General features: G+C 40.9%; 2 protein-coding genes across 4 annotated transcripts in view; one reads left to right on the top strand and one right to left on the bottom strand.

The window, feature by feature from the left end:
- The window catches only part of MAP3K15 (mitogen-activated protein kinase kinase kinase 15), a 102,086-nt gene extending 100,375 nt beyond the window's left edge, over positions 1 to 1,711 (top strand). For all 3 annotated transcript variants that reach the window (XM_060234040.1, XM_060234041.1, XM_060234042.1), the window contains exons 26-28: positions 610 to 949; positions 1,037 to 1,113; positions 1,207 to 1,711. In XM_060234040.1, the coding sequence (XP_060090023.1) occupies positions 610 to 772 (163 nt within the window). In that variant the 3' untranslated portion in view covers positions 773 to 949; positions 1,037 to 1,113; positions 1,207 to 1,711. The remainder of the gene's footprint in view (positions 1 to 609; positions 950 to 1,036; positions 1,114 to 1,206) is intronic.
- PDHA1 (pyruvate dehydrogenase E1 subunit alpha 1) lies at positions 1,611 to 24,918 on the bottom strand. The gene is made up of 11 exons (XM_060234043.1): positions 24,694 to 24,918; positions 17,336 to 17,404; positions 15,671 to 15,844; positions 12,817 to 12,943; positions 10,879 to 10,970; positions 10,331 to 10,423; positions 6,715 to 6,870; positions 6,314 to 6,385; positions 5,788 to 5,855; positions 4,101 to 4,209; positions 1,611 to 2,405 (listed from the first exon to the last, which is right to left on the bottom strand). The coding sequence occupies exons 1-11, from the start codon at positions 24,754 to 24,756 to the stop codon at positions 2,241 to 2,243; spliced, it is 1,188 nt and encodes a 395-aa protein (XP_060090026.1). The 5' UTR covers positions 24,757 to 24,918; the 3' UTR covers positions 1,611 to 2,240.
- Between the last annotated feature and the right edge of the window lie 2,457 nt (positions 24,919 to 27,375).

Here is a 27,375-nt window from a genome sequence, read left to right as displayed (position 1 = left end):
CATTACATCACATTTGAGGACGTTAATTTTATCCTTGGCTGAACTTTCTCTGTAAGAGAGCATATCCAGGACATCAAAATTTCCCCCTGGTGTCTGTATTTAGAAGACACTGGAAACCCTTAGCATACCCAGGGGGCACTTCTCAAAAGTGTGCAACCATGGAACTTAGATCAGTTTTCTCTGTTCATGTAGGCTGCTGATGTGGGGGAAATACTTAGAGGAGAGAACTGTTCATTCACTGAAACAAATCTATAGAAGAGTGGTCTATGTTAAATAGGACAAGAGGTTGGAAAATCCAGGAGCTGCATACACAGCCCTTATCACTGCTCTTCATTTACACAGGGGCATACTTTAACTGCACAGATAGCTCTCCAGGTATTCTTCGAGGGGATCCTGTGCATACTTGCAGCTCTTTACAAGCTTTTAGCTCAGAAGAGAAACATGAAGTGTGACTGCAGCTTTCATACATATTCATTACATCATTTTTCACAATAAAAGCTTGTTAATTTTGTAAAACTATAAAAATAAGACATACCACTTTGCTAACTTTTCATGATATATTAAGTATCTCAAGTTAGACCTAACTCTAGTCCATATTGTATTTAACAGGCTGATGGAAAGCCTGCTGCAGAGAGAGAGAGAATATCAGCTGCTTTTACGGCAAATGTTGGAGCAAAAAAAAAAGGATTTACACCTCCTTCAGCTACAGCTGAAAACTACTGGTAGGTATGAAAATGTTTATCTTTGTGAAGTCACGTTAGCAGAAGATTGATTTGAACTGAAAATTTTTCTTAAGCTTTTGGACAATCATGGTAATGAAGCTGGTTAATACACATCTTGGATTGTTTCAGAAAGCCAACTGTCTTCATCCACGCTTGAGCACAATGCAGACCAAGAGCTTATCAAGTGGCTGACACAACAAAAAGCAGACTCGGATGCAATTGACAGGGTAACATTAAATAAGAAGGGAAGCTTACATTTTCTCAACAGCAGCCATAATCTGAATAAGGCTAAACATACCAAATTTATCTTTCAGTTTGTTCAAGAGGATTACACGCTTGATGATATTCTCAACATCATCACTAAAAATGATTTGCAATCACTTAGACTCAGGTAAGAAAATATTTTATAGTTTCAGAAATGCTTTTCAATGTGGTGTTTTGTTCTGAAATCTGGAAAGACACAAACTGTTTTTTCCCAATACAGAGGTGGCCTTCTCTGCAGAATTTGGAATGCAATATTAAAACACAGAAAGCTGAATAATAAACAGTTTGAAACTGACGGTTAGCATATCTTCATAGTTATGTTGCCTGCTGCTGCTGGTCTGTGAAACAAACGGAGGAAACATTCCAACTAAGTTATTAATTTCTGTGTGTACTGTATATATATAGCTCTTGCAAGCCAGTTGAGTCTTTGGAAGTGTTTCATTAAAGGGGAAGACATAATATGCTATTTTGTGATTTCTACTGAAAGTTGGTCATAGCCACATGTCATTGAAATATGTATCAATATTTGAAATGATGTACATTTTCAAAAATATGTATATAGTGCAGTCAATAGAAACCTGCTTGCTTTTTTAATATATATTTTAAAAATAATCTTGACACATGGACTTTTAAACTATTTATTTAAATTAATTCAACTTCCACTGCTTTTCACAATTGTTTTACCACTACATTATTCATAAATAAACTTTACTGTGTGCATTTTATGAGTGAAAAAAAGCATTAGTCAAAACATTCAGACTACCTGAACATTTTACAGGGATCCTAAAGGATGATTTCAGTTTAAATTTTTAATTGCAAAGGCACTGAAAAGTTTTGCAGGATTAAAATTCAAAATAGATGCAGTGGTTGATCCAAAGATGTTTCACTCCACTGAAATTTGTTTAGTCTTTGCGGACGGTCAGAGAACACACCAAAAATATCTGTTCAGGAGGCTTTAATATACTGGTTATTTTATTTTACATGAAGATTTCTTCCTGTTTTTATAAACAGAGCAATACAGACCATGACTAACTTGTATACACATCAATAAACATAGCTTGCTACAGTTCTTTTGTCGAGCAGCTCAGTCTCTCAAGACTCCATGCTAGTCTCTTGCCTTCAATGCAATGTTTATTTTGCTGCCAAATCCACTTCTGAGCAATAATGTGGATCCTATTCCACAGAACAGATGCAAGAATTAAGTCCAGTACAACAGCCATCCTTTAATTTATTGCTGGAGTTATAACTTTCATATTAGCCAACAGATTTGTACCGGGTCCACTGATTTGGGCCACGCACCTCAAAGGGTGGCTCATTACTATAAATGCAACTGCCTAGTTCTTCAAGGGATGGTTCTGGATCAGTTGTGGCAAACTGTGCTGCATCTTCAATTTCCTTCCTTACTTCCACATCAATCTCCTAAATGAGAGAAGAGAAATTGTCAACAAAAGGACAACTCTCCATTCCCCCTGTATTCATAAAGTCCCCTCTGTATTAGTAAATTCATGTGTTAACTAAAATATCTGGGTTCTAATCAAGCAGATATGGAAACTTCAAACCTTATAAAGAAACTGCATATAGATTTCAGAAGTTAGTAAAGGTCCCTCAGAGAGGTTTTTTTGTCCTTTCTAAAATGAAATCCTGACCTGATATGAGCAATTCTGATACCTATGTATAAACACATGAACACTTTGACTATATTTTGCATTTGACTGTGCCCAACCAGCAACTACTGAAGACGTGTATATTTATGAAACAAGATTATGTACAAGCTGTTTCCAATATAATGAAACATGCTAGCACATGGTACTACAAATCAGAGCAGACAGATCTCTATTTCTGTATAGCTTAGTGCAGCATTTCCCAGTTTGTGGGTTGGGACCAAAGAGTGGTTTGCATTGCCAGCCTTCTCTTCTCTGATGGCCACTCTTGCCCTTTCCATTGCTCTCTTTTGTATTTTAGAAACAAAGATACAAAACCAAGAAAAATCCTGGAAACGCATCATACATTGGTACTGATAGCTGGTATTTTTATTCACTCCAAGTACATGTTTAATAAAGTAAAATGTGTCCTGATGGTTCCTAGTATGAGTGAGAATCTTACAAGGCATTAAACAGAGTAACAAAAAGGGAGATAATAATCAAGGTCTGGAATGTAACCTCCATATGCACAGGCTGTGTATGTTGGAATGTCACTGGCTTGGGCTTCTTAATGAGGGTCATCGGGCCCTTTGTGAAATGTTTGTTGGTTTTTCAAAAACATCTGGTTAGCCACTGCAGAAAATGGATAATGAACTAGATAGGTATCAAAGTCATCCTTTACCCAGGGCACCAAAAAACCACAGGCAAGCCCTGGATGTGTCACCATACCAAAAAGGCTGGGAACCACTGGCTTAGAGCTATGAGTGATCCTGTTCACAAGTACATATGTTACCCATTCAAAAGTGTTATTACAACATTTGAAAGTGATGTGTAAAGAAAAGCAATGGCTGCCCTAACTGCTCCTACAGTGCTGAACTGGCTACATTACTGAGTTTCAATGTGTGGGTCCCAGGTTCAAGACAGACAAATGTTTATAATACTCCGCTTTTCTCCCCAATGGGCGCCCAAACAGGCTGGTATATTTTAGGGCTGAGTTTGTCTTCCCCCTTTCCCATCCTCTGTATAAAAACAAAAACCAAATAAGGTGTTTTTTTGGGGGGGAGGGAATATATATTCAGACCATAAATATCTGAGAACACATTCCTAACTCTCATTACTGCACCACACTGGCTGATGAGACTGTAGCAAGGAAGAAGTAAAATAATCCAATGTATGACACTGTTCTGGGTTTCTCTGAGGAAAAGCTGACTGTAAATGACAAATATAGTAGGTCCCAAAATAAGACACTGTCTTCCACTGAGCAATGCAACCGCAGTGGCAAATCATACATATTTACTTGAAACCTTCAAAATGTTATATGTGCCAAAAAAATTGCTTGTCTATATGCAAAAAGACTCCTTCCCTCTCCCTGCTTTTGATAACTTACCTGGGAAAACCCCCAGTATTGCATTTGAGTAAATACTGTATACGTGTATTAGTTGTTACCATCGAATTTGGAATGAAGATGTATTACCTTTAACTCTTCCACACTAGCTAAGTTGTTGTTCACCATTCTGTCCTTCAGGAGAGTAATGGGATCACTTTTGCTTCTCACTTCTTGGATTTCTTCTCGTGTACGGTAACTGTAAAAAAGAGAGGTGGGTGACAAAAACTGTAGCAGACTACCAAACTGTTTAACGGAAGTACTTCACAAGAGGACAGATGCTCAAATATAGCTATCTAGCTGCTGCAATTCCATGGAGCTCAAAAGCTACAAGCACAGTCCTTTTTTTTTTACAGTAATCCTGCGCCCAGATTATGCTGAATTACATGGTGCCTTATTTGAGTGGGGATTTGAAACAAAATCACCCAAGTCTCAACACTAACCACCACACTGCCTCTTTTCACAACTGATAATTTCTGGTTTATATAGAACTACCAACAACCATGCCTGAATAAAAGATGCAAAAGAAGTGTTGGGGAATTGCTTTTTAAATTCTCTTATAATTACACAGACACTTTCCCTTAGCACTGTTTCTCAAAACAAAACTTCCTCCCAGCATCTAATACATGAAACACAAAGTCGCTGTTTTTCAGCGATCTCTAAAGACAGCATATTCAGGCTACTTGTAAAAGAAGCAAAACAGCTTCCAGTTATAGATCACAAAACTTACACACTATGAGTTAGAACTCTTATACACTACACTCTTATATTTAGAACAATTTTCAGTTAGAAACTGAAAAAGCTCTTATAATCCTTTCTTCCCCTATACCTGCTAGAATCTAAGCATTTTAGAAGCTCTTAAGACTCTCAGATTTTCTAAATGCTATCAGCTCATATCTGTTAGAGATCTCTAAATACAATTTTTTCTTGTTTGACACCCCAGGAAGCAGTTCTGCTCTCTGACATGACAGCAAGAAACTGGGAAAACTGACATGTTAGAGAGCGAAACTGTTCCCTGTGGTGTCAAACAAGAAAAAATTGTATTTAGAGATCTCTAACAGATATGAGCTGATAGCATTTAGAAAATTTGAGAGTCTTAAGAGCTTCTGAAATGCTTAGACTCCAGCAGGTATAGGGGAAAAAGGATTATAAGAGCTTTTTCAGTTTCTTTCTAACCTGCTACATCTCTGCACTGAGACCGACTTCATCCTAGCACACTTGATGTGCAAACAAACATAAATGGAAGCAGGGACAGCCAGGACAGTGGCTCATGTACTGAACATCTTTCTCTATGTGTAATACTTAGGGGAGTATTTCATTACATTTTACTTCATGTCATAGTGCTCTAGCACACATGTTGTTCCAAAACTAACTGCCCCTGTTCACTGCTGTTTGCAAATGCATGTTACTTGCATTGTTTTAAACTGTTGAGTTCTACTGTTAACAGATTTCATTCAATAATTTAAAATGACTAGTAAGCCTAGATACAAAGGGCCAATTATACATTCATATGCTGGCTCTCTGATTGTGGTAAGCTATCTATATAAAATATCCTTTTTACTATTGGATATCACTGTGTTCTCAATAAAACTGAACCTTGTACATCTTACTCATCAGTGTTTAAGGAAAGTAATTTAGAAGTCTGGTTCTCAGAAAAAGATTCCCCTAGAAAGCTAAAGGCCTATCTGAAAAGTCAACTATTTTTCTGCTACACAGATATATGCACAAGGAGAAAAAAAAGAAGTTTCCTCCTACAATTTAGAAAAGATTGTTTAACCTGATGCCAGGATCACTCATACTATGACCATGATAACGATATGTCTGTAGCTCCATCACAATAGGACCCTAAAAAAAAAAGTTACAATGGCTTTGAAAACAATGACATTCTATGATAATATTTTAAATTAAATATAATGCCATCCAATCAAAACTGGTTAATTGCATATGAGCATTTCAGGACATATTACAAAATTATTATTGTTAGACTACTATACTAATAGGGGTTCAGCTTCAAAGGTCACCAAATTTTGGAACACCCTTTCAATTGTACCACTACATTCTGTTATAGAATCAAGCTTCTCTACCTTTTGCCTGAATGAATATTACGAATTGGGAACCAGATCTAGAGTAACTGTAGAGCAGGAAATGAAGAGCATCATGTAACCCTTGTATCTTTGGCTAGATGTTTATGTTGAAAATGCAAGAATGATTTATTTAACTCCAGAATTTTAACTATACCCAAGCTTCATTTCCATCAGAGAAACCATGTAAATTCTATAAATGAGCAACTAAACTAAACATACCTTCCCTGATCTGCAGTAGTCAGCAGCAAACTGCGTTGCTTCCCTTACAGCAAGAACATCCATACCGTCAACCTGTTGAAAAACAAACAAAATTACTGTTATGACAGAAATTGAATACAGCCCCAGTTAACTGTCATTCCAATGCAATGTACCACTTTGAATTCTTAACCACTGCCCACCAGCGATAAGTAGCTCTGCTCACTGTATCCCATTCTATTGTCTGATGAAGTATGCCTGCATATGAAAGCTTACATTCTGAATAAAACTTTGTTGGTCTTAAAGGTGCTACTGGACTCCTATGTTGTTTTACTGCTTCAGACCAACACGGCTGCCCACCTGGATCTATTCCAATGCACTGTCTTCTCTGGTGTTAAAATCGGGAATTATAAGATTGTTCTTACTCGAAGTCCTGGAATGAAGTCTCCCCTTTTATAGTAGTCTGTACTGGCTGCAGCTCTTTCTACTGATGTACCCATTCCATATCTGTTGTTCTCGCAGATAAAAATGCACGGAAGCTTCCATAAGGCTGCCATATTAAATGTTTCAAATATCTGACCCTGGAAGAAGAAAATATTTGGTATATTTTAAAATTCTCTTTTCATTTTCCTCACCTAATTATCTGACTTGTATTGTGTACACCCACACGTGCTTTCAGAATTTTTCACTTAGCAAAGACAGCCTAGCTGATTTCAGGGAAACTACTCAGTCAAAGCAGAGTTACATCCTGCTGAGCCCACCAGACTTCAAGAGACTTAGAAGGGTATTGTCTCTGCCTAGGACAGTACTGGTTATTTGGAAAGAATATTTATAGCCAATTATTCTATTACAGACAATTCTCAAGGTGGTTTAGTACCATTACACTAAAACAGTATAGCAGATTTAAAGCAATAGTCTGATATAATTTTTTAAAAAGCAGAAATCTAAAATGCTAACAAAACAGCAATTAAACAGGAGTACAAACCAACTAAGTAACACTAAGGAACCAAATAAGGAACAATCTATATAAACAAATTCAACAATTAAAAATAAGCAAAATATACTTTTCTTTAACCTTGGTATGTTTTTTCTATGTATTTTTACTGAATTATTGATTTTTAGCTGCCTTGAGAAAATACTAATTAGCACAATTAAGAGACGCCGTGGCGCAGAGTGGTAAGCTGCAGTACTGCAGTCCAAGCTCTTTTCACGATCTGAGTTCAATCCCAGCAGAAGCTGGGTTCAAGTAGCCAGCTCAAGGTTGACTCAGCCTTCCATCTTTCTGAAGTCAGTAAAATGAGTACCCAGCTTGCTGGGGGGAAAGTGTAGATGGCTGGGGAAGGCAATGGCAAAACACCCTGTAAAGAAGTCTGTGAAAACATTGTGATGCGATGTCACCCCAGATTCAGAAATGATTGGTGCTTGCACAGGGGACAATCTTTACTTTTTTAAGCACAATCTCAAATAAAAAGCACAATTAAGAGCCATCTGGAATAATAAAATCTCAACATCTATGGTATTCCACAATTTGAAACCAGCTAAAAAACCATCCATTCAACATTTCTGTCAGCCTCAGTTCAGCTTATACAGGTCTAGGATTCCACTGCTTTATACAAGTGAATACTGGTCTGCTGGGTCAGACCAGTATTCCATCTAATCCAGCATCCTGTCGCACATACTGGCCAACCAGTTCCTCTGGACAGCCAACAACAGGAGACAGAGGCTAGGGCCTTTTCCTTTTGTTGCCTCCTGGCACTAGGATTCAGAGTTTGACTACCCTTAACATGGAGGTTCAATACACTTTCGTAATCCTAACAGAGTTTGCCTTTTTCACTGCTGCAGCACACTGGGTTGGCAGTTTCACTGAGCTAGGTTTGGAGAGCCGGTTTGGTGTAGTGGTTAAGTGTGCGGACTCTTATCTGGGAGAACCGGGTTTGATTCCCCACTCCTCCACTTGCACCTGCTAACATGGCCTTGGGTCAGCCATAGCTCTGGCAGAGGTTGTCCTTGAAAGGGCAGCTGCTGTGAGAGCCCTCTCCAGCCCCACCCACCTCACAGGGTGACTGTTGTAGGGGAGGAAGGTAAAGGAGATTGTGAGCCGCTCTGAGACTCTTCGGAGTGGAGGGCGGGATATAAATCCAATATCATCATCTTCTTCTATCCACTACAATCCCAAGATCTTTTCCCCTTTCAGTCTCAGCAAATTCATCCTATATTTGAAGTTGGGATTTTCTGTCCCAGTGTGCATCATCTTACACATACCAGCGCTGAACGTCATTTGCGAAATTGTCTCCCACACATCCAATTTGTAGAGCTCTTCACAGTCAGTGTTGGTTTTCCCCATCCTGAATAATTTTGTGTCATCTGCAAATCTGGCCACTTCACTACTCATAGCTAGTTCCAGATCATTTATGACTAAACAGCAACAGCCCCAATACAGATCCTTGTGCAACCTCCACTGTTTATTTCCCTCCATTGTGAGAACTGTCCATATTCCTTCTGTTTGCTTTCTGTCGTTTAACTAATTTTTTTATCCCATAAGAGAACCTGTCATCTTTTCCCAAGACTGCTGAGTTTACTCTGGAGATCCTGGTGAAGTACAACTACATAATGTCCATCAGGTCGCCATTGGCTATATGCTTGTTTACTTTCTCAAAGAATTCCAAAAGGCTGGCGAGGCAGGACTTTCCTTTGCAGAAGCCATGCTGATTTTCCCTCAGCAGGCTTTGTTTCTCTGTGTGCCTAAATATTCTGTCTTTGATTACAGCTTCTAATTATTTGCCTGGGGCAGATGTTACACTGATTGGCCTGTAATTTCCTAGTTCCCCTCTGGATCCCTTTAAAAAAATTGTTGTCACATTTGCTACTGTCCAGTCTTCTAGTACAGTGGCTGAATTTAGCAATAGGTTACATATATGGGTTAGTAGATGTGAATGGACATGACTTCATGCTACTCAGGTTGGTTGGGGGAAGCACAACAGCTTTTCTTCATTCCAGAACATGAAGCTAATTACCTATGCCTGCCCATATCTTTACTTCCAAAAACTACCTGGGCTGGCCCCATGCTCCCTTCATCTGCAGCTCTCATAATTAAATATGTGTTCTCAGACTTTTAAAAAAGCTAATGCACTCAGCACTTTCACTCTGCTCAGTGGCAAGGATCAACTCATCCCTTCTGCCTGCTGGTCTTCCCATGGCAGTGAAAGGGTCACATTCCCCCACCACAAATGTTTAGTTTGGCCCTCAGTATCCCAGTTGCTGCCTCTATCATTGAAACAGCAAGAAGAAAGCTTGGCCTAAACCACCAGACTCTATTTAATCTTCACTTATGGCAGATGATGTCGAAGAGATGCTACAACTTTAATATATAGGACTTGTACCTATCTGTAAAAATGGACGGTATTTACAGTCTTGTCACTAATGAAATCGGTCTTCCAGGAGTACACAAGCTGCTTCCCTGGCATTCCTTCCCACTATCCCACTGTAACGTATACATGAATTCTGTGGCTCCCTCTTACCAGGATAAGAACATTTATTTGCTTCATGCAGAGTCCACCTTTCTCTTAGACTCAATGTGGATTACATTTTTAAAAATTAATCAGACAGTGTAAGACGTCCAATAAACCATGTAATAGAACTAGAGTCACACTCTCACAAAGTTTCATCTAAACCCAGCATCCCATTTTCCACAACGGCCACTCAGATGTCTCTGGAAAGTCTACAAAAATGGCATCAAGGTAACAGCATCCTCTTGCTGTGCTGCACCCCTCCAGCAACTGGTGTGCCAAAGTACACCATCATCTCTGTGTATGAGCTGATTATGCAGCTGCATGGTCATCCTGTTTGTATCATCTAGTCTGACTGGCAGTGAATGTCCAGTACAGACAGCTTCCCCCAAAACCTTGTAAAGGCCTTTTCCCAGGGACTGAAGCTTAAACCCTCCTTTCTGGCTGCTCAGACTGAAGTGCAATATGACCAGTAACTTTTTTCCTTCCAAGTTATGGGGCACTGGTTGAGTGTCATTTCTAACTGAACACTTACCTGATTAGCAGCACCATCTCCATATAAAGTAAGACAGATTTCATCTTTGCCAAAATACTTGCATGCCAAGGCAATGCCAGCTCCCAAAGGAACCTGGAATGAATTTCAAGACTCAGATCTGATCAAATAAAGTTCATTAAAAATAATTATTGCTGACCAATGCCTGTTACTAACAATAATAAAGAAATAAAAAGGAAATTATAAAATGTTACTAGGTATATAACATTTGACTTCTGCTTTTTTAGAAGTCTTTACAGATTATTAAGAGGACATTATAAACTTCATACTGCAGTAAAACTGTAAGCAGAACTAATGGTAAGGATATTTGACTGCAAAAAATGCAAAAGGAGTAGAGCCACACTCAACCCAAATTTGGCATGCTTAAGCCTCCTGAAGTAACTGTGCTTCTGAGCACTGATTCTGTTCTGGATTTTGGCTAAGGCCTAACCATCTCTCCTAACAAGAATGTTCACGTATCTGACATTAAGCTTCAATAAAATCTTTGTTGATTTGGAATGAAAAAAAAAGACTTTGTTCATGTACCTTACCTGGGCACCAACAATTCCGTTACCACCATAGAAGTTTTTGGCATACATATGCATAGAACCTCCCTTGCCTTTAGCACATCCACCTTTACGGCCTAAAATAATTTAAAAAGAAAGTGGTATTTTAATCTAATCTGGTGACCACACAAGTCAAAAGTGGACAAGACAATGCCTTCCACTGCCTGCTTGCCTTTCCCCTTCTTGACCAGCTCTTAGAATTAGAAGAACAGCCTAGAAAATACATACAACAGCACAATAAATGACAATGCTATTCTCTTTATAAAAATGCTCTCCATAACAATTCAATATTACACATTCTGTGGAACAGTACAGGTGTGGGAGTCTTCCAAATCACCTCAGACTAGCCATTCCACAAACTGAAAGCCACAGCAGAGAACTCTTGGGTACAGGTGGCTGTTTATCTTTCCCATTTTCAGGATGGTGTCCTCAGGAAACTAATACAAAAGATGGTACCTTAGATATGTGGGCTCTGTACCACAAAGGACTTTGCAAGTAATAATGGGCAGGCTGAGCTGAATCTGGGAATCAGCTGCCAATGTCAAATGGTATGCATATTCCACCTAGCTCCCAATGGCAAACAAAGAACAGCTGAAATTTTCAAGATGACTTCAGGGCAGGACCATGTAAAGTACAGTCATCTAGTCCAGGGGTGGCCAACGGTAGCTCTCCAGATGTTTTTGCCTACAACTCCCATCAGCCCAAGCCATTGGCCATGCTGGCTGGGGCTGATGGGAGTTGTAGGCAAAAAAACATCTGGAGAGCTATCGTTGGCCACCCCTAATCTAGTCTTTAGGTTACCATGTTATACATGGTATTACATAGAATCATAAAGTTGGAAGGAACCTCCAGGGTCATCTAGTCCAACCCCCTGCCCAATGCAGGAAATTCACAAATACCTCCTCCTAAATTCACAGGATCCACATTCTGTCAGATGGCTATCCAGCCTCTGTTTACACACCTCCAAGGAAGGAGAGCCCACCACCTCCCGAGGAAGCCTGTTCCACTGAGGAACTGCTCTGTCAGGAAGTTCTTCCTAATGTTGAGCCAGAAACTCTTAATTTCAACCCATTGGTTCTGGTCCTATCTTCTGGGGCCACAGAAAACAATTCTTCATCATCCACTATATAACAGCCCTTCAAGTATCTGAAGACAGTGATCATATCACCTCTCAGCCACCTCCTCTCCAGGCTAAATATGCCCAGCTCCTTCAACCGTTCTTTGTAGGACTTGGTCTCCAGACCCCTCACTATCTTTGTTGCCTGGACCTGTGCCAGCTTGTCTATATCCTTCTTAAAATGTGGTGCCCAAAACTGAACACAATACTCCAGGACAGATCTTACCAGAGCAGATTAAAATGATACTATCACTGCACATGATCTGGACACTATACTTCTGTTACTACAGCCCAATATTGCATTTGCCTTTTTAGCCACCGCATCACACTGTTGACTCATGTTCAGCGTATGGTTCACTAAGACCCTTAGATCCTTTTCACACATACTACTGCCCAGACAAGTCTCCCTTATCCTATAACCATGCATGGGATTTTTCCTACGTAAATGCAGAAATTTACATTTATCCCTGTTAAAATTCATTTTATTGGTTTCAGCCCAGTTTTCCAGCCTGTCAAGATCATCTTGTATCCTGTTTCTGTCTTCTACTGTACATAACGGGTATATAAAGGCAGCAGCATCAAACATGTCCAGTTTTAAAGCTTCATAGTATGGCAAAGGAAGTTATTTAAGAATATCACAACACAATAATAAAAATATAAATCTACCAAGTGTTGTACATACATGTCTTGCAAGACAGGCTGTAAATTGCAAATTCTGCAACAGCCTTCCAGGAAAGTTAGGGCATTTCCAGATTTGAACCTTAGTCTCCTTGATCTATGAACTGACTATATTACTGAATGCATACCTGTGAGCTCAGCAAGGATTTCACGAACTGTAACACCTCGTGTATATGTAAAGCCATGAGCCCGGTAGGCAGTGATCAGATGATCCGTTTTATTTATGGCAGCCTCAAGTCCTACACAGCAGGCTTCCTGTGATAAAGGAAATTAAACTGAAAACAGCATGCAGCATCATATTTGACACACGAAATACAAAATGGAAAACATGATATAAACTCTGAACAAATAGTTCATTTAAGAATTAAGCAAAAAAGAAAACCGTATTCTTCCTAGGAAAGACCATAAATTGCTCATCACATGATGCCAAATTTCAAGTAAGACCGAGCAATGAAAGATCTGTATGAGATCAGCTACCCCACTGACTAAAATGTAAATGCTAGCTTTATGGAAATGATAGAGCACTTTCTCCTCCTAATGATTTCTAAGCTGATATTTTATGCGTTCCGGATTATAAGGTTTTCATATTAGTTACAAGCATTTGCATTCAGAGTAAATAAAGAGACTGTTAGACAAATAAGGAAGTTAACAAAGAGGTAACCATGATCAAAATTTAGATACCACTAGCAGCCTTCTTTAATTGAGGCCTTATAACTATCAATTTAACTCAGTAGAATTTTAATTCCCATTTCCTTTCTTTACTACTGTTGCCAATAAAATACAACAGAAAGAGCTGCAAAATTAATGTGTTGATGTGGCCTTGGCAGCCTCCTTTAAGAAACCTGAAGTGGTTAGGTTCAGACAATCTATCTTGAAGCAGGATATGTTATTGCCAACAAAAAGCTTGATTATGGAAGTTCCTCTGAAAAGCTATTAAGTGACATATGAGTGAACGGAGTTAGCAAGACTTTTAGAGTGTTCTGCCTTAGAAACCAGTTTTATTCAGCCACCACTTTCTATGAAGAGGACTGTTTTACTTTCCAGAAGACAAGACAGTGCCACTAACATAAATAGCACTGGGAACCAGAATTTCCCTGTATGGGTAATACAGGGTTAGGTTGCCTTGTAATTGGGCTTGTTTTCATATCCCAACAATGACTTCTATTGGATCCTGAAAGATTATAATTTTCAGATGAACTAGTGTGGTCAATTTGAATTAAAGGATATAAATCACTGGATTTTCAAGTGTGTTCTAATTAACGTTACAAGTTTGAAAACATAGGAACTCCTTGTACTTAGATATTCAGATCATCTATCTTGCTAGTATGTCAGAAAAGCTATGAAGAGTGACTCTGGAATACTGTTAATTACACCAAGCCCATGCAACATCCCAAAATCAGTCCTGAGCCTCTGATAAATAACTGGTTTTTCCAGAAAAATAACTTATATTTAAATTAGAATGGACTGGAGGATGTCTAGGGATACAGAGCTAAAGTGCTAATTCAATTTGATGATATTTCCATGTAAAAATATGCTTTTATTCCTTTGCTATCATATATCAATTTGTTTTCCTAGCAGCGTTTTCAGTTGATCTCTCTACAATACCTGTAGCTCCACTTTATCCTCCCTTTTAGTCTTCAACACTTTCTACTAGCACTATGTAAAATAAAGTGTCAGAATTTGTTATTGTCAAGCTACAGAGTCTCTGTGTTTGCCTAGTTAGGACTTCCGTCAAAAGTAATTTGGTACTCTTGATAGAAACATCTCAATCTGTATTCTCAAGAAATCTGGAATGGGTTGGGATAGGAAACAGCATAAACTGAAAAGAAATGGAAAACATTCCACTAAAGGGATGTTTGTGAAGGAAAAAGCTATAATGCTCAAAAGGGCAAAAAACTGAGTATATGAAGTTGAAGGGGATATTGATTTAACATCTATTTGAATACAGAGGCATCTGTGGTCAGTTTTTATTTATGTACTTCTGCTGCCTACCTCTCCAGAGGGGACCTAATATGGCTTACATTGTTCTCCTCTTCTCCATTTTATCCTCACAACAACCCTGTAAAGTAGATTAGGCTGAAAGTGTGTGCCTGGCCCTACATCACCAAGCAGAGTAGAGACTGGAACCTGGGCCTCTTAAATCCTGGTCCAAACACTACACCAAACCAATACCAAGCACCTGGTTGGCAGGAGAAGAGCATTCATGAAGCAAGACGTCACTAACATGTCCACTTTGGGAAATGCCACCTTCAGCTAGACTATGAAACAGGTTAAGAAACTTCCCCCACATATATTTAACTAAAAAGCAGCTCCCCTGCCCTCCCAAAAAGCCCATACATATCCTGGCATGTCTCGCTCAGCCACTACGACGAACAAATTGCAGACAATAGTTGGGATATATTAGTTAAGCTTAAAGTGATAATGGGATTGGATCCCACACAACAAGTCTGCTGATCAAACGGATTTCTGTCATTAGAACAGGACTTCTCAAGATATCCGCACAGGAACAACATGAGAAAGCAAAAGGTTTGCTGAAGGACGATGAAACTGACAGAAGCCACCCGTTCCTTCTGCCAGCAGAAACTTCCACTGGAACCAGTCTTATCGACATAGAGAATGTCAGTACCAAGATCTTGAAAGGAAACTACCAGTTCTATGAAAGTATAAGGAAAAAAGAGCAAGATAAACATTGAAGAAGAAAACTACTGTTAAAGTGACGCAATGATTCTACTAATATCTATGCAACTGGGTGTAACTGGTCAGGATTGTAACTGCTGGCATAACTACACTAACTTTCAGCAGACTGCACAACATTCACTAGCATCAGTGACCCCAAGTGTGGCTACTGTACTTTCATCTAATTTCTGTCTTTGTACAGATGGTGTGGAGACATATAATTCTTAGTAAAGGTGTTTTCCTATTAAAAGTTTTTATAATGAAGAAAATCTAAAATCTTGAGCATAAAACTTCACAGTCACCTACCTGACCATCATATAAGTGACAGAAGCCACGGATAATCTTCTGTTTATACAGCTGGTCTGCTTTCAGTTCCATACGCCGAATAGTCTGCATAGTCTTATAGTACTGCAGGCCTTGCTCTCGAGTCATAACTGTTGTAGTGGGTGGACCTTCCTCCAAGCGATGGAGATCACATTTCTGGAAGGGGGAGGACATATTTATTTAAAACATTGTCCACCATTCTTCCTTCAGAGCTCAGGACAGCTTACAACAGAAACAAAATACATAAAATCAAAATTTGAAATCACAATTTAGGACTGCTTTAATCAAATACAGTCCGAAATAAAAACATAACACATAGTCACTTCCAACGTTTTCGTACAAACAGTTTCTGTATAAAAATTCTTCTTGGTCTTGTAACACCATGTCGTGTTAGCCGCCCTGAGCCTGCCTTTGGCGGGGGAGGGCGGGATATAAAAATAAATTTATTATTATTATTATTATTGTAGAAAGGACAGATACAGTATTATGGCCAATGGCAACTGGGGGTAGGGGAGGAGAATTTGTAGTGAGGATAAGGTATTGGAGTGACTGAAGGGTTAAATCCCCTCCATGCCACTGCAGCACCAATCCAATACACACTTGTGTACACGTAGTGCCAGTTAACAATAAAGCAACCTTAGAAGATCCAAACATATCTCCCACATAATATGTAGCTTTATTCTACCACAAGCACTTAAAGTTTAATAATTACTAGGTGCAGACTAATCCTTAAGCACTTCTCCACACATCTCACAGCATTCCTAGGCTTCTGACCACTGTCTATAAAGAAAAGGTTGGAATATGAAAATAGTGCAGTTTGAGGCCAAACTGGTTACTTGCTACCCTGAGCCTACCACGGCAATAAGCATCATTTTCACTGGATGGATATACCAGATTCCTTTCAGGATTTGATGAGCCTAAATGAACATCTTCTGTGTCCACAAGATAAGAGCAGGGAGGCCCTGCACCTTAGATTTGGCATACAATCACCTTCCCTACAAGAAATAGTTTTAGCTTTTGAGACTTTCTAGTTTAAAGAGTAAGTTGACTAAAGGGCAACATAACAGAGGTTTATAAAATCATGCACTGTGTAAAGCAAGTGAATTTAGTCTTCCCCTGGCACATCTGGCTGACTGCTACTGAAAACAGGTGCAAAAAATTCTCATCTGATACAGTAAGGTTGTTTTTTTATTGCATAATCCTGCATATAGAAGTTGTGTGTTTAATATAGGCAGAACTTAGCATTCACAAACAAAAAATTTACACAATAGTCCACGTGTACATTTGACAATAGTCCACCTTCCATTATATTTAAGTTTGATACATAAGTGAACCCAAGAACAAGCTAAATTCATATAACTACTGGGGCTGTGAAATACTGAAAGTCTTATCCATGTAAAAACAAGGGATCAGTCAACTACAATGAATGCTAAACTAAACCAGATGACCATTTAGCCTGTTTTTCTAAGAATACTTGAAAATCTGAAGGTAAAAGTTATTTACATTTTTTTTAAATTGCCTTTTGAAGGCTGAGCAGACTAAGATGTAGAAGACAAATAGGTTAACTTAACACCAGTCTTGTAGGATCCTTTATACTGCCTGTATCTGAACATTAACTGCATAAAGTAAAACAACTAAGTTGCTTACCTTAATGTCAAATGATGCCTCATTTGCAAAATCTGCATAGTTCCGAGATGCAACAACCAAACGGGCAGCCTATTGATTTAAAAGGGAAGGGGGTGGAAAGAAGTTTATATGGTTTTTAAATTTCAAAAAGGCATTCATAATAGTCCCAAGATAAAGAACACTCTAACTTCAATGTCAAATAATTTTAAATGATGAAACTTTGTGAAATATATTCCACAAACAGCATTCATAGAAAAAAAGAAGTTATATACTGAGTGTCATCATGGATCATCTTCTCTCACTATTATGCGAAGAACAGTCTTTCCTCAGTTAGGATCTGTTCAATAAGCTCTGCTAACAATACAATCTACCTATCAAGTCTGCACATACCTTCTAAGCTGTGCTCCCCATGCTCTGAAACAGATTGCTCATGAGGCTACGAAGACAAAGACGATATTGCCTTTCAGTCATTTTGTGAGTGACTGCTATTGGGCATGAGCTACCTTGAACTGCAGATACATAGGCCATGAATTGTTATATACATAAAGCCAAAGAAAGGCTTAAACATATATAACTTACAGCTCTTCTGCCATGCAGGCAACTCTAAAGCAACACAGGTGATTCAGAAGTAAATTGGTGAGTCCTGCTTTTCAGCCACAGCTTGACTCCTAAAGCAGCTCAAAATAATTAAAAAGATATAATACAATATTTGCCTGAAGGGATGACTTCGAATATGAAACAATCCCGCAAAAAATGCTATACATGGAATTAATTTTAATTACTCTACACAGCTGTAACTTGTATACAAATGCATGATAGTCTCCTCTACTCTTGATTAACAGATGCAGAAAAAAACTGCTCTTCCTTTTAGGTAGCCATGGTATATTAATATTACCATGACTGTCCTTTCAGACCATCGATAGTGGATGACAGCATCCAGGTTCCAGGCTATTCCATCTGTGGGCAGGGCACAGAGGAACCTCCAAGCTGGACTCATAACAATCCACATTTGCTACAAACATGCCAGTTTTCTATGTTTGCCAGTTAAGGTTTAGTTGCACTGACATTTGAATTCACATCACATATTGACAAAACTCTGTATGCTTGACCTGTACCTGGTGGCATTGTGTAAAAATATTACAGAACTACAACAAGCTGTTTAGCCCAGTAAGTCTGCTAATCTTTCCTTTCCACTCCACAGCCCCAAATACCATGCATTATTTATTTTATCAAATTTATATCCCGCCCTCTCCTGATGGGCTCAGGATAGCTAATGTCTTCGTAATTCACGCCACATCCAAGACTTTCAACCTAGCTGTGTCTGCAGAAGTTTTCCTTATAGATCACCGTAATTCCATAAGAATTTAAATGAACACCATTCCTTCTCAGGACCTTGCTTCTGTGCTGCTTAAATGTTTTTTTAAAAAATGGGCAATCTTAAATGCAGAAGAGAGACTAATGTGCAACAGATGACCAGGGAGCAAAATTAAAAGAAGACAGATAAAAAGCATTTATGGTGAAAGGCTGTTAAGGGATAAACACAGTAAAGGAAACAAGGAAAAGAACAAACAATCGCACAAAACTAGTAACATGGGTTTCATGACGTTGACTTCACGAATTAGCACTGATCACTTCTTAATATGCTTTTAATGGTTTACTAGTAATCACAATTAGTGTGATAAATGTGTGTGTATTCAGGTGGACACTTGTGCTTGTGAATACAAACCAGAGTCTAATTAGTATTTCTGGATTATTAGGTTAGGGCAGGAGTGTCAGGATGAATCCACCCTGTTCAGGGCTCAAATTCGGCCGCCAAACAATCTCCTCCTGCTTCCTTTCCAGGAATACTCCTGCAGCCACACCATTGCTTGTTTTTTCCAAGCTGCCTCATTGGCTCTTTGTTTCCTGCTTCCTGTCCCCCTCCCTCCCTCCCACACACAAACACACAGAGAGAACTCTGTGGCTGCTTCATGCAGTAGAGATACAAAGTCAGTCTCTCTCTCCCTCCCTCTCTCACACACAGCTTCCTTCTCCAGAGCTGTTTCTCCACTTTTGGGGACAAAGGCAGAGGAAAGGGAGAGAACAATATTGGAGTCCTATGGCAGGTTTAAGACCAACAACATTTTATTCTACAAGTGCAAACACTGATTACTAATCACTCTCATTCCACATGCTGTCTTGTACACTCAGAGAACATGGATATAGAGAATGTTACATTTTATAGTCAGCTGCACAAACCAAACAGCCAAAGTAAATTAATTATTTTATTTTATTTCTATCCTATCCTCCCTGCAAATGGGCTCAGGGCAGGTCACAACACAAGGTATAATAATAGTCAAATTAAAACTTTAAAAACATACTATAATGTACTATAATTTATCAGAGTGTTTATTAGGTTTAACTAACAGACTTTAAAACTGAAAATAAGAAACTCTTGTTAGAGAAAGCATATTATGCATTCCAGGATTCTTTTTAGTGGCCCATCAAAAACATAAGGGATATATTATAGACATACAGACATTTAAAAGTCTGTATTTTATAAACCTGATTATGGCTTCTATTATGGTTGTATTTAAGGCACCCACCATCATGGAGAGGGGAAAACTGCTAGAAATGTATTCTTCTGATTTGAGGCAGCACCTAAGTCATAGCTTAGCTTTCTGATCAAAAGTCAGGATTGTACAAGACTTAAAACTAAATAGAATAATAATTGTTATGAAATAGATCAGAATGGCAAGCAAAATTGTATATGGTCAGAGGAAACAACGTATAGCTAAAATAACAATGTGAGCCTTACCTCACTAACTGCTCCCTAAAGTAGAAGAATTGGGAAAGAACAAAGACAGAAAAGATATCAGCTACTATCATATATAGATCCAGAAATAAATTATAAATTGATTTTAGTAACTAAGCTTAATTAGCTAGGCCAAGTTCCTATTTACTACCATTCAGCAGTGCACTCTTATCTATGAAAGAAAGCAAACTTAACTTTTGATCTTTTTTTTAACATTCATACTAGTTTCATACAAATTATAAACAGCAGACAGCAATGTCCAATACTGCAAAGTCTGTGTGAAAGTCTATATGGATGTATGTCCCACAGAGGAAACAAAGACAGTACAGTACATCACCCTCATCCTTTGTGTACAGCTAAGGATGCTGGTCCTGCCACCCTTCTATACATATTCACCTCCTGCAGATCAGCAGCAATATCCACAAAGACTCCACCCCTGTGATCAGAACCTCTGCACATAAACACATGAACTTTCCACTCTCATTAAATCCTGCTGAAACTAATCTTGCATACCAACATGGGATGTACAGCATCTACTATAGTAAAATTGCCATTTTAGATTAATACAGTAGCCACACAACCCAGCACATTTTGTGAGTGTGTGTGTATGTTAAGTGATGTCAAGTCATTTCTGACTTGTGGCACCCTCTGAATGACCTCAAAACATCCTATCATTAACAGCCTTGCTCAGGTCTTGCAAATTGAGGGCCATGGCTTCCTTGATTGGGTCTACCCATTTCATTTGTGGGTGGGTTAAATTCTACAAAAGTTGTCGCAGGGTATGAGCTTTTGTCAATCACCGCTCACTTCTTCAGCGAGCAGTGACTCATGAAAGCTCAAATCCTTCCACAAATGTTGTTAGTCTTTAAGGTGCTACTGGACCTTTTCTCTTTTCTACAGCTAAAAAGGTAAAGGTACTCCCCTGTGCAAACACCAGTCGTTTCCGACTCTGGGGTGACGTCGCATCATGACGTTTTCACTGCAGTCTTTTTATGGGGTGGTTTGCCATTGCGTTCCCCAGTCATCTACACCAGGGGCGGCCAACGGTAGCTCTCCAGATGTTTTTTGCCTACAACTCCCATCAGCCCCAGCCATTGGCCATGCTGGCTGGGGCTGATGGGAGTTGTAGGCAAAAAAAAATCTGGAGAGCTACCATTGGCCACCCCGATCTACACTTTCCCCTCAGCAAGCTGGGTATTCATTTTACCAACCTCGGAAGGGTGGAAGGCTGAGTCAACCTGAGCCGGCTACCTAAAACCAGCTTCTGCCGGGATCGAACTCAGGTCGTGAGCAGAGAGTTTGGTCTGCAGCTTTACCACTCTGCACTACAGACAGACTAACATGGCTACCCATCTTGATTAGCTGCTACAATTATGGTTAGTCAGGCTGCCAATAAATTAGACATCTAGCAACAACAGCTTTGCAGTTATGGGCTACATTTATTATGAGGCAGACATTCAAACCTTACGACAGAAGAAACACTGCATTCCTCTTACAATTTTTGAAAACAATTTGTGTTTCCTCAGAATGAAACTGCAGACAAAGTTCTCCAGCCATTCATTAAAATGTCACAACGTAAAAAGGTAAAGGTAGCCCCTGTGCAAGCACCAGGTCATTACCAACCCATGGGGTAACATCACATCAGGACATTTTCTTGGCAGACTTTTATAGAGTGGTTTACCATTGCCTTCCCCAGTCATCTACACTTTACCCTCAACAAGCTGGATACTCATTTTACCGACCTCAGAAGGATGGAAGGCTGAGTCAACCTTGAGCTGGCTATCTGAACCCAGCTTCTTCTGAAATTGAACTCAGGTCATGAGCAGAGAGTTTGGACTGCAGTACTGCAGCTTACCACTCTGCACCACCAGGCTCCTGTCACAGAACTACAAGCTGCCAAAATAAAGGAACTTTATGGGCCATACCTAGAATGTGAATCACAAGGCTGCAGTTCAGATACAATCCTGGTCTGCCTCAGGGCCAAATTAATTTCCTTGGCTTGTCTACAACTGGTTTTACATTACTTCTCTTCTAAGGCTGTAAACCAACAGACATTTTTTGCTAATGTCCCACTGAATTCAATGCTACTTATGTTTAAGTCCTCATAACGTGCATGGAAGAGCTATATGCCACATTAGTCCTAAGAGTATTTGTCTACACTTTCTAAACAGTGAAAGAGACGAAAGCAATGGTAAATTGTAGTTAATTCTTGCCATCTCACCATTTTCAATCTGGAGTGCTAATTTACTTTGATTAAATAGATGTGATTATTCCACAAAGGCTAACAAAATTTTAATATGGAATGCACCTAACACATTTTAGGGGGGGGGTATCTTATTTTATTTGAATCTTCAATATCCTGAGGCAGACTGGACTAAGAAGTGGTCATTTCTATATTAAGACAAGGATTTCAGGATAAAAGTAAATATTTATTTCCCCCTCTTCACATGCATAGTAAACCCAAAAGTTTACTTTCATGAAATTCCAACAAAATATTTAATCTGGTAAATTTTATGAAGTCCAAACAACAAAGAACCCAATGTTACCATTAAAACCACCATACAAAACAGACATGAGCAATCTGGCAGGGAAAACCAATAACCTCAAGCTTGCACTTTGTTATTACTTCAACAGTGATTATGACACATGCTTTATGTTAAACATATAGGTATCTCAACTGAGTCTAGTGCTCAACTGTTTCACTTCTATCTAACCATTGCAAATGACATATATAAAAGATTTTGTATGGTTAAAGAGTTGGACTGGGGAGACACAAATTCAGTCTCTACTACACTGCTTCAGCCATGAAGCCCACTAGACTAATCACACTGTCTCAGGGTTGTCATGAGGATAAAATGGAGAAGGAAAAGCCATTAATGTCAACTCATTAGAAATAAAAGTTGAATAAAAATATGATTTTGAATAATATAATTGAATATATTTTTTGAAAATCATTCGAGAGAGTTGCTCTCTCACACAGCTAAGATGAAGCAACTAAGCTCCTCTGAGGCCAACGAGGGCTGTAAGCCAATTTACAGCATGGAATCTTTATAGTGAAAGACCCACCAAACTTACATCTAAATATCCAAATATACTCTGCTTTCTAAGCCCAACCCCATAATTCATTTCCATATGCCAACTAAGTGCACTTTTCAATCAACTTCATTGTAGGCCTATTTTGCTGTATCTGGACTATGAGGTACAAGGGATGTGTTCACACATCACTGGATATTGCGCTATAGCAACAATTGCGCTATAGCACAAGGACAGCCTACCATGCACAGATACTGCAAATAACAGCAACTAGCAATCTGCAGCTAATAGAAGGAAGATCCAGCCAAAATGAACCTAAAGTTTTCTCACTTCAGCAGCCCCGTGGTGCAGAGTGGTAAAGCTGCAGTACTGCAGTCCAAGCTCTCTGCTCATGACCTGAGTCCAATTCCAGTGGAAGCTGGGTTCAGGTAGCCAGCTCAAAGTTGACTCCACCTTCAGGTAGCCAGCTCAAAGTTGACTCAGCCTTCCATCCTTCCAAGGTTGATAAATGAGTACCCAGCTCGCTTGGGGGGGGGGAGGGTAGTGTAGATAACTGGGGAAGGCAATAGCAAACCACTCTGTAAAAAGTCTGCCATGAAAATGCTGTGATGCGACATCATCCCAGAGTTGGAAATGACTAGTGCTTGCACAGGAGACTACCTTTAACTAAAAAACAAAAACAAAACTTTTTTCCCACTTCAGCCACAATCAAAGGAACAAACTTGTCTAGGGGATGTAAGATCACCACCCACAACCTGCCAGGTGACATACGAACATAGCATTACCACCTACTTCCTTATGCTTATTTAAGAGAAGGATGCAGCCTTTTTTCAACAGAAAGTGTCCAAAAAAGAAAAAACATGGATTGTTAGAGGGTATACACTGAAGTCAAATGACTGCATGGAAAAGGCCTCATTTTATAGCTGCTCCTTCCATCTAGGTCCACATGAATAAAAAAAAGAAGATCAATAAACTTAAGGGGGTGAGGGTGGAGAAAATAATTGTTAAGAACCTAAGAGAAGCCATGTTGGATTAGGCCAATGGCCCATCCAGTCCAACGCTTTGTGTCATCCAGTGGTCAAAACCCACCACCAGTGGGGCCAAAACTCAGAAGCCCTCCCACTGTTGCCCCCACCAAGCACCAAGAATACAGAGCATCACTGCACCAGACACAGGGTTCCATCTATACCTAGCTGACAGCCACAGATGTCTCTATCCAATCCCTGCTGGAGACTGTGCGAGGAGCCACCACTGGCGTCAGGATACAAGCACCGCGGGGGGGGGGGGGGGTGAGAAGAGCGGGGTTCAAATTACTCGGGGAAGGACCGCTTGGCCTCCCCTCCCCCTCCCACGCTGCTATTTCTAATTTTTCATTCTATTTCTACTTTCCAACCTCCTCCCCCCCATTCTGTCCTGGCAGCAACCTTGCAAGGAGAAAAGACTGGCTCAAGGTCACGCAAGAATCGGTACCTGAACCCGGCTCTCCGGGCGGCGGCTCCGACACTTTAACCGCCAGACGGCTCAGGCCTTTGCGACCGCTCTCCTCACTCACCGGCTTGCGGGCAGCGGAGCCTTGCAGGAGACGGGAGAGCGCGGCCTGCAGCATCTTGCGCATGGAGTGCGGTGGTGGCGACGCTCCCGCAGCCTCTCGGGGGCCTCTTCTTTCGCCTCTAGCCTTCTCGCGACCAACGCCAGCGAGTCTCCTTCAGCCTCCTGGGCCCCGCCCGGCTCCGCCACAGCCAGGCCGACCTGCAACTTGTCTGGAAAAAGCTCGGAAGAAGAGAAGGCGCTCGCTGCCCCCTAGTGGATCCACCCGGCACCGACAAACTTGAGCCTCTCCTCTCCGCCCAAGTGTCTGTTTCCGGACTCTCGCGAAACGTCGTCGTAGCAGCGCCACCGTGTACCGCGGAGGAGGAAAGGCGAGGCTGGAGTTACTGGGTTGTACATTGCATCCGAAGGATTCGGAAAGGCTTTTTTAAGAATGCAAAGATTTCCATCGGCACGCGGTGTATATTAAGGCACGAATTCTTTTTGCCAATCAAAAGTGTATTTGACTCTGTGTTGAGCAATGAAATGGGGCTATATACTAGTGCAATGTACTGAAGTTGGAGACGTTGAGATGGCAACATGCTTTATTAGCAAGTACATCACAACAACATGGCGGGTCCGGGTCCCCTGTTATATACATTTCCCAGAACAACCTTCTTCCTAGTCAGGTCCAATCCTGGCCAGTTAAACTTCCCACTGCTGATCGTCATAGGCAGGCTGTGTTTGTTCCTTCCAGGCACTGCCCACAGGTGCGCTGTGCTGTACTTTCAGGGATGAATGCCAGACGTAACACTTCTCCCCCCCAGTTCAAGATACATAGTCTTTCAAATGAGCGGGCAGCCACCGCTCTCTGAGCGAACGCTGAGGTTCAATCTGGGGAGCAGGGGCTGCTGCCTGGGGTTCTGTAATCGCTGGTTCCTCGCTTTGGGCCGCGGTTGGCGGAGCGTTGTCTCAAGCCTGCAGAGGTATCTCCCCCACCCTGTACTGCTCCGCCAGCAAACCCAGCGAGCTCGGTTATTGTGGCAGTCCCATGCTCTCCCTGTGCCCCACTCCCCCTGGCCCTACTGGTTCCTCCAGCAGGGTGCAGCAGCAGAGTTGGTCTATGTTGGATATAGACAAGCTGGAATGGATCCAGAGGAGGGCAACGAAGATGGTGAAGGGTCTGGAGACTAAGTCCTATGAGGAAAGGTTGAAGGAGCTGGGGATGTTTAGTCTGGAGAGGAGGCAACTGAGAGGTGATAGGATCACCATCTTCAAGTACTTGAAGGCTGTTATATAGAGGATGGTGTGGAATTGTTTTCTGTGGCCCCGGAAAGTAGGACCAGAACCAATGGGTTGAAATTAAATCAAAAGAGTTTCTGACTCAACATTAGGAAGAACTTCCTGACCATTAGAGCGATTCCTCAGTGGAACAGGCTTCCTCGGGAGATGGTAGGCTCTCCTTCCTTGGAGGTTTTTAAACAGAGGCTAGATGGTGATCTGACAGCAATGAAGATCCTGTGAATTTAGGGGGAAGTGTTTGTGAGTTTCCTGCATTGTGCAGGGGGTTGGACTTGATGACCCTAGAGGTCTCTTCCAACTCTATGATTCTGGCCCTTTTCACACTTACCAGTGGAAGCCGGAAGGGAGTCGGTATTGTGCCGCCTTGCAGTAATTCGAGACAGGGATGGGAGTTTTCTGACACATGTTTTTTTTCCCGGTAGGGTTCCGTGATTGAAGCAAGCCATTTCACACTGTTCCGCTTTTATCTCGCTTCCACCAGCGCCAGCCGTTTTCGCCTGCCGGCGCGTGATCTCCGGCTTATTTTTTGGGGGGGGAACATCGGGCAAAGATCGCTATAGCGCTACAGTGCTATAGCATCGTATCACAACAGCACCACCATAGAGATGGCTAGGCTCCATTGAGATAAGTTACCAAGTTTCAGCGGCGGCGATCTATGGTGATGCTGTTGTGATATGTCACTAAAGCGCTATAGCGATTTTAGCCGACGTTCCCCCCCCCCCAAAAGCCAGAGATCGCATGCCGGCGGGCGAAAAAGGGCGTGAAAACTGCTCCCGGGTTAGATACTGGACATTTCACACAGCGCCCCATAGTGATTTCAACCCGGAAGGAGGGATTGAAAAGTGGAAGAAGCTGCTCTTTGTTAGTAACGACTCAGGCATGCCTCACTACCGGGACAGCCGCGGGACTGTGTGAAAAGGTGAGAGTATCCGGTAGCAGCCAGTTACTGAATCGGGACTGTCTGAAATGCCAACAGAAACCCGTTACTGTTCAGTAACTGACCAGCTGCCATACCGGAATACTTAGGCTGTGTGAAAAAGATCTCTATGTGTCTGTGGAGGAGCTGGCCCCCTTCCGATGAGATCTCGTATGAGCGGGACCCGGTGAGCCACAGCACCCAAGCTGGTATCCACTCCAGCCTGCTCGCAAAGTTCTTGGCATAGACCGGATCCCCCAGAAAGAATCCCCTAGTGGCCTCCTTGGTCTTGGGGGAGCTGCGGAGGTCCAGGGCCTGGTCCGGGTGTAACCTATTGAGCCAGGTGGTTAACTGCCTGCCCATGAGTAACTCGGCAAGGCTTACACTGGTAGCCAGGTTGGGGTTGATCCTGTTCCTAAACAGTAAGGCGGACAGTCGGTGGTCCCAATCCCCTTCGACCATGCGACCCAGGGCCTCCTTGGTTGTGCA

Source organism: Heteronotia binoei, chromosome 3 (genome assembly GCF_032191835.1).
Source record: "Heteronotia binoei isolate CCM8104 ecotype False Entrance Well chromosome 3, APGP_CSIRO_Hbin_v1, whole genome shotgun sequence".
Classification (NCBI taxonomy): Eukaryota; Metazoa; Chordata; class Lepidosauria; order Squamata; family Gekkonidae; genus Heteronotia; species Heteronotia binoei.
The sequence above is the reverse complement of the archived record's forward strand: the minus strand, read 5'-3'. Positions and strand labels throughout refer to the sequence as shown.

Bases quoted from the DNA above. Each gene is read 5' to 3' on its own strand.
- PDHA1 (XM_060234043.1), bottom strand. From the start codon at position 24,756: ATGCGCAAGATGCTGCAGGCCGCGCTCTCCCGTCTCCTGCAAGGCTCC. The intron at 17,405-24,693 runs GTGAGTGAGGAG...TTAAATCAATAG, and splicing joins GCTCCGCTGCCCGCAAGCCG to GCTGCCCGTTTGGTTGTTGC. The intron at 4,210-5,787 runs GTTAAACAATCT...TCTTTTTTACAG, and splicing joins ATGAGTGATCCTGGCATCAG to TTACCGTACACGAGAAGAAA.